Consider the following 8,083-nt stretch of genomic DNA (forward strand, 5'->3'; position numbering starts at 1 on the left):
AAACATTTAGTCTTTATTCTCATAACAACCATAACTGCCAGAATTCCAACAAGGTAGAGTAATTTGCATCTCTCCAGTTCATGCAGCCCTTTAGCAATTTAATCCATAGTCACATAAAGCATTATAGCTAGAATATTCTTGAGAGATCACTAACCCCAGTTTTTCTTACAAACACTCAGAGATCTGCAAACATGTCCTAAGAGTTCGGGTGGTAATGGCAAACACTGTGCCTGTTTCAATTTCTATGTTTAAAAATCAGTCCACTATACAATTTAAAAAACCAAACAAAAGAACAGAGAAAAAATGAGACAAAGAAAAAACCAGACTCTTAAATATGGAAAACAAAGTGGCGGTTGCCAGAGGGGAAGGGGGGTCAGGGGAGGAGTGAAATAGGTGAAGGGGATTAGGAAACTAAATGTGGGGCACCTGGCTGGCTCGGTTTGGTAGAGCCCATTGCTCTTGGTCTCAGGGTCTTTGAGTTCAAGCCCCATCTTGGGCATAGAGATTACTTTAAAAAAGAGAATTCACTTACTGTGATGAACACTGTGTAATGTGCAGACTTGTTGAATCACTATATTGTACAGCCAAAAACAATGTAACACTGTATGTTAATTATACTGGAATTAAAGTTTGTTAAAAGCCAGTACTTTATAGGGACGCCCGGGTGGCTCAGTCTGTCAAGCATCTGCCTTCGGCTCAGGTCATGATCTCAGGGTCCTGGGATCAAGCACCCCGTCAGGCTCCCTGCCCAGCTAAGAGCCTGCTTCTCCCTCTCCCTTTCCCTCTGCTGCTCCCTCTGCTTGCGGTCTCTCACTCTCTCTGTCAAATAAAAGAAAAAAATTCTCTCTCTTTTTCCTGCTCCCTGTAAGCACCCCCGCAAATCATCCATTTTAATTAATTATTTTAATGTTTGGTTTCCATTTCAAATTAAGTATCAAGTGTGAGTGTGGTGGTTGATTAATAGATGAGTTTGGAGGTGCCTCAGTGGCTTGACATGCTTCTTCTTCTCTCTCTCCCTCTTCCTCTGCCCCTCCCCCAATCCACCGCTCTCTTTATTGCTTTGCCTTCAGTCTCTCTCTCTTAAATGCATAGATAAAAATCTCAAAAAAATAGATGAGCTTGTTCATAATGCATCTCTATCAACAGCTGACTTCAGGGTTTTGGTTGGTAGAGAGCAGAAACTGTTTTTATCTTTATCATATACATTTAATTTTCATCTTTAATATACTAGGTTTTTTCTTTTTTTTAATTTTTTTAAGATTTTATTTATTTATTTGACAGAGAGAAATCACAAGTAAGCAGAGAGGCAGGCAGAGAGAGAGGAGGAAGCAGGCTCCCCGCTGAGCAGAAAGCCCAATGTGGGGCTCGAACCCAGGACCTGGGATCATGACCCGAGCCGAAGGCAGCGGCTTAACCCACTGAGCCACCCAGGTACCCCAATACTAGGTTTTTTCTTAAAGATTTTATTTATTTGACAGAGAGAGAGCCCAAGTAGGCAGACAGGCAGGCAGATGGAGAGGGAGAAGCAGGCTCCCCGCTGAGCAGGGAGCCCAATGTGGGGCTCGATCCCAGGACCCTGAGATCATCACCTGAACCGAAGGCAGAAGATTTACCAACTGAGCCACCCAGGTGCCCCAGTATACTAGGTTAAAGACAGAAAATATAAGGAACACTGATGCTGATATACAGCCTGTGACTGAGGATTACAAAAATGGTAATAATTCTGATGATCTATGACCTGTGATTAACCAACATTCTCAGATAAAACAGGTCACTATCTCTAAGACTTCAAAAGCCAGCCTTAAAAGAGACAATAAAGTAATGAATATATAATTTGTCTGTTCATTTACTAGGAATAAAAACTACCCCCATACAGAAAGTGTCATCTGCAAAGAAATGCTTTCAAAGAGCAGCCTGGAGCTTTCCTTCTTATGTCAATATTAAGCGACTGATATACATTATAAAGATAAACGCCAGAACAGCTAACACAATATTGAAGAAGAACAGAGTTGGAGGACAGATGTTACTTAACTTCATGACTTACTGTAAGTGTGGTGTTGGAGAAAGAATAGACAAAGGGATCAACGGAACAAAACAGAGAGCCCAGAAATAGACCCAAACATATACAATTAACTGATCTTTAACAAAGGAACAAAGGCAATACCATGGAGCCAAGAAATGGTACTAGAACAACTGGGCATCCAATGCAGAAGAAAACAAAAAGAATTTAGACTCAAACTTTACAACCTTTGCAAAAATTAACTCAAAATGAATCACAAATCTAATTGTAAAACCAAAAGCTATAAAATTCCCAGAAGATAACACAGGAGAAAACTTACATCGTTTTGGGTATGATGATGGCTTTTTAGATACAACACCAAAGACGTGATCCACAAAAGAAATAACTGAAAAGTTGGACTTCATTTTCCATGAAAAACACTGTCCAGGGAATAAGACAAGCCACAGTCTGCAAGAAAATATTTGCACAAAACACATATGGTATATTTGGAGATACCCAAAATATACCAAGAGCTCTTAAAACTCAATTCTGAGAAAACAAAAAACCTCATTTAAATATGGGCTGAAGACCTAAACAGACACCTCGCCAAAGACGATATACAGATGACAGAAAAGCATATGAGAAGATAATCCATATATGTCATCAGGAAAATGCAAATGAAAAGAGCAATGAGCTACCACCACACACGTATTAGAATAACCAATATCTAAAACACCGACAGCCACCGAATGCTGGCAAGGATGTAGAGCCGTGGGAAGTCTCATTCATTGCTGGTGGGAATGTAAAATGGTACAGCCACCTTGGAAGACAGTTTGGTGATTTCTCACAAAACTAAACATACTCTTCCCATACAATCTCCATCAGGCTACTTGGTCTTTACCCAAAGGAGATGAACATTATGTCTACAGAAAAACCTGCACATGGATATTTATAGCAGCTTTATTCATAATTGCCAAAACTTGGAAGCAACCAAGATGTCCTTCAGTAAGTGAATGGATAAATTATGGTACCTCCAGGCAATAGAATATTATTCAGTGCTAAAAATAAATGAGCTTTCAAGCCACGAAAAGACATGGAGGAACCTTAAATATATTTTACTAAGTTAACAAAAAAAACTAAAAAGGCTATGTACCGTGTGATGCCTACTGTAGGAGATTCTGGAAAAGGCAAAACTATGGAGACCATAAAAAAATCAGTGGTTGCCAGGAGCAGGTGGGAGGAGACAAATTAATAAGTAAAACACAGAAGATTTTTAGGGTTAGGGTCATTGTGCTTTGGTCCAAATCTACATTATGCACGACACCGAGAGGGAACCCTAAGGTAAACTCTGGAAGTGAGGTGATTATGACATGTCAGTGTAGGATCATCGGCTGTGACAAGTGCACCACTCTGGTGGGGGACGCTGGGCATGGAGGAGGCTTGGTATGTGTGCGTGCAATGGACGCAAGAGGAACCTGTGTAGAAAACCTAAAACTGCTCTTAAAAAAGTCTTCAAAAATAAATGATAAGTACAGAGTGCAACATTTTCAAATGTCTATCAATCAGTAATCCAGACACTTAAATGTTAAGATGTCTCTCTAGCAAGGTGTGAAACTGGGGAAAAGCTGGAGAAGTTCATATGATCGGAGAAGAGTTGGTGTTTTCATGGAAAGAAGCTATTGTCGGCTCTCAGGTATCGACTTGGTAAAGAAGTGGGCGAGGGCACGTTTTTCTGTAACACGTCATCTTGAGGTGCTCATGGTATGAATACAGTTGTTGGGCTTATTATTATAAGACAAGTGAAATAAAACTACCTATTATGAGCTGAGTCAGATGGAGAAACTGATCTAATTTGGCCATGTTAACATGCATTCAGTCCCCAAATCAAACATGATATATTATGTGTTTTTTAAGTTATCTGCCAATGGAGTGCGGGGGAAAGGGCTGGAAAATGATAGTTTAGCCTACTCATCTCACTTTACTTCAGGAGAAAAGGAGGCTCAGAGAGGGCAAGTGACTTGTCCAAAGCCACACAGTAAGAGTAAAGGCAGAAAAGAGCTCAGTTTTCTTTTCTTTTTTTTTTTTAAGATTTTATTTATTTATTTGACAGGCAGAGATCACAAGTAGGCAGACAGGCAGGCAGAGAGAGAGAGGAAGGGAAGCAGGCTCTCTGGTGAGCAGAGAGCCCAATGCGGGGCTCGATCCCAGGACCCTGGGATCATGACCTGAGCCGAAGGCAGAGGCTTTAACCCACTGAGCCAGCCAGGTGTCCCAAGAGCCCAGTTTTCTGCCTCCCCAGACCCCTAATGGTCCCACAGCAGCTTTCTGCAACCCAGAGCGAAAGCCCATTGGAGAGTCTGTAGGGACTCTCATTCTGAACACTTATGCTAAACAATATTTTTATAGCAATAGTATGTAAATTTGCTCATCTCACTGGTAGAATCAGGTCAGATATTGGGGCACCCAGCTGACGTTCTTGGGAGAGCAGGAGACTCTTGATCTTAAGGTCGTGAGTTTGAGCCCCCATGTTGGGTAAGAGATCTCTTAAAAAAATAAATAACCTTTAAAAAAAATGAAAGTCCACATACTTTAAAAAAAAGTTAATTCAGATGTTGCTAGCTCCTTTTACTCCTAGTCGTAGTACATGGGGAAGTGGGGAGAAGGGGAGCCGAGGGCGGCAGATCAAAGGCAAGCACTTAAAAAGGCTTCTCTGATTATCCAAAACGTACAGGAGTAAGAGCCCATGGAAATGACAAATGAACGGAAAGGAGGGAAAATGTGGGAGGGCTGGTTGACGACTTGAGGATTCCGGGACTATGCGCGAGTTGTCAGAAAGATAGAAGTCCAAAAGGATTCCAAGTGTTTTCACTGAGATGCCTAGGGGTCCGGAAGAGGTGTGCAAGAGACATGGAAAGAAAGAGAAAAGGAGTAGGATTGAGGACTGAACCTCGCGGGCGTGCCAGATAGTGTCGTTAATAAACAGCCCCGTCACTCCTTCCCCGGGGGCAGGAGGCCTGGAAGCCATAGTTCCCAGATTGTCTTGCCGCCAGGGTTCTATAGGGTTTGGAAGTCAAAATACAAGGAGAAGCAGGAGCAGATGGCGGCCAAGAAGTCTGCGGGGGTTTCTGGGTGAGCGCCCTCGGGCGCTGTAGGCTGCTGAGAACGTGGCTAACAGCTTCTTCGACGCCTGTGCTTCCTGATTTCCTCAGCCCTTCCGACCGCTGCCTCATTCCAAGGGTGATGCCAGCATAATTCTATAACCAGACAACGATAACCACAACCACATTCTGGACTAGAGCCTCCTGCTCTGTCGTGGTGGTTATCGTGATTGGGACGTGAACTCAAACTTGGGAAGACTTGCGAGAGAGCAGCTGGAGACGAAGGTCATCTTTGGGCGATCTCAGTTTCAGTAGATTTATGGGGGAAGAGAAGACACTTTACAGTAAGGAAGGCATAAATGGAAGGTAACAGAACAGAGGCAATAAACAGACATGGCTCTTTTGAAGAATTTCGCCATAAAATAAAAGGGCATGACCTCTCCCTCTCCACTGTGACTCCAGAACGACTCACAGCATGGTGGCTATGACCCAAGTGTTACTTCTGGGAGTGTCTGTATTTTCCACTGGACTATGGAACTCTAGGGCTATGACGACCAATACAGTAGCCACTGGCCCCGAGTGGCTATTGTGCCCTTGAAACGTGGCTAGTCCAAACTGAGATGTGCAGTAGGTATAAAATCCAGAACGCGGGGCACCTGGGCCCATGAAGCCCTCAGCTCAGGTCGTGATCTCAGGGTTCTGGGATCGAGCCCCGCATCAGGCTCCCTGCTCAGTGGAGAGACTGCTTCTCCCTCTCCCTGTGCTGTTCCCTCTGCTACTCCCCCTGCTTGTGTTCTTTCTCTCTCTCGCTCTCGCTCACTCTCTCCTACGCACTCTCTCTCCTTCCATTAAATAAATTTAAAAGATCTTTAAAGTAAAATAAAATAAAATCCAGAATGGATTTTAAGAAAAAAATCCAATATATGTCAGTAGTTTTGTTTGTTTAAAAGTAGTTTCTTCATCTGGATGATAGATGTGTGACCTTTCTCTATAATTATTTATTATACTCTACACGTGCATTTTATACAATTTCCTCATAAGTATATTTCACAAGAGAAGAAAGGTAAAAATGTGATCAGGTATGTAAAAATACTTTCAAAGAAAAACTGCCATATACTTGTTAAACATTATTATAAAAAATAAATGACAAATGGAGTTTATAACAAGCATGTTTATAACAAGCTTGTTTATAACAAGCAAACGTAACGAGTAAGGGGGCTTTGTCATGTGGGCCATTTACGGGAGAGCAGTCGAACAAAAGGCACTTACTGAGGACGGATTTTTGAGGTTACGCTATAATGATATCATCTGATTTCCCCATGAGGTAGTTCTTACACAACCATCAACTCTGAATCTTGTTTAGTTGGATGATAGGTAGTATACTCTTCTAGATAATTTCCATGAACTGCAATATGATATCCTAATACTCATTTTGGCATATATTCTGATGTATACTACTTAAAAACTTATTATGAGAAAACTCTGGATGAAAGTTTTATAATTGTTTCAGTATCATATATGATTTATATTATCCATGTATAAACTTTGCCTGTTTTCTATAGGTTTTTGCTATTTCTCTCATCAGGACTTCACAGAGTCTTTTTGTAAAACCCTTGGAAGTCAAAAGTTTTTCAGAATTTCATGTTTTCCAACTGATTTTAATGTATTAATCCATTTGATTGTCTTTGTGTCATCTAAATCAGTATCAAAATCTAAATCATCACCACTGTCTTCATTCTTTCTGCAACTTCTGTGGTTGGAATGTCGATTACTTCCAGTATTTTCTATCTTTTCTGATTGCTTATTAAATGGAGTAGCAACGTCTTCTTTCTTTTCTAATTTTTTAAAAGTATTTTATTTATTTATTTTAGAGAGAGAGAGACAGAGATACTGACAGAGAGCACTAGCGAGAGGAGGCGGGGGAAGCAGGCTCCCCGCCGAGCAGGGAGCTGGATGTGGGGCTCAATCCCAGGACCCTGGGATCATGACCTGAGCCAAAGGAAGCTGCTTAATGGACTGAGCCACCCAGTCATCCCACAATGTCTTCTTTCTTTCCATATTTTCCACAAACTTCAAATTCACAGGCACATACTCTATACACTATATGATAAGAATCCTTCACTGACGTTTGTCATTTTAACATTTTTAAGGCTTTGACAATGGTTTATATTTGCTGTATGTTACACACCTTTCAAGACCTTCTTTATGCTGCTGACAAACTCCATCATGAAGCTTTGCATTAATTTTTTTGGCCTGAACACTCTTATCAAACTTGTCATTTTTTTAAGATTTTTATTTATTTATTTGACAGGGAGAGAACTTAAGCAGGCAGAGTAGCAGGGAGAGGGAGAGGGAGAAGCAGTCTCCCCAAACTTGTCTTTCTTGAAACTAACTGTATTCTGATGCCTCTGAGGCCTGGAGCGAGCCACATTCCCCTTCTGGGAGCTCATTTGAAACTACGGTCCCCTCACATTGCACAAGGAAGGAACAGGGAAGACCAAAATACCAGGAACGAGCCCACAGAGTCCACACTTCTGTCCTCATGCTAGTATATTTTTTAAGTTTATTTATTTAAGTAATTGCTGCATCTCACAATGCAGCAATTGTGAACTTGAACTCACAACCCCAAGTCAAGAGTCACACGCTTTTCTGACAACCAGCCAGGCACCCCTCACATTAGTATTTTTTATTATTATTTATTTTATTTATTTATTATTAGTATTTTTTAATAATCGTGAGACTATAAATGGTAACCTGTCAGCTATATTGGGTTAAATAATAAGTTTTTAAAAAAAATCGGTATCACCTGTTACTTTTGATCTTTTTTAATGTGGCTACTAGAAAATTTTAAATTACGTATGTGGCTCACATTATATTTCTTTTCTTTCCCTAGCTTTATTGAAATATAATTGACATGTAACATCACGTAAGTTTAACGTGTACAGTGTGATGATTTGATACACATATATACTGTGAAGTGTTTTCC

The 8,083-nt window shown here is 40.9% G+C and overlaps 1 protein-coding gene across 1 annotated transcript; it reads right to left on the reverse strand.

Annotated features, from left to right (window-relative positions):
• Positions 1-7,242: 7,242 nt before the first annotated feature.
• LOC125091369 (uncharacterized protein C9orf85-like) lies at positions 7,243-7,547 on the reverse strand. Its single transcript, XM_047714940.1, has 2 exons — positions 7,482-7,547; positions 7,243-7,380 (listed from the first exon to the last, which is right to left on the reverse strand). Exons 1-2 carry the CDS (start codon positions 7,545-7,547, stop codon positions 7,243-7,245), a joined length of 204 nt encoding a protein of 67 aa, XP_047570896.1.
• Between the last annotated feature and the right edge of the window lie 536 nt (positions 7,548-8,083).

This window comes from Lutra lutra, chromosome X, assembly GCF_902655055.1.
Source record: "Lutra lutra chromosome X, mLutLut1.2, whole genome shotgun sequence".
In the NCBI taxonomy this organism is placed as follows: domain Eukaryota; kingdom Metazoa; phylum Chordata; class Mammalia; order Carnivora; family Mustelidae; genus Lutra; species Lutra lutra.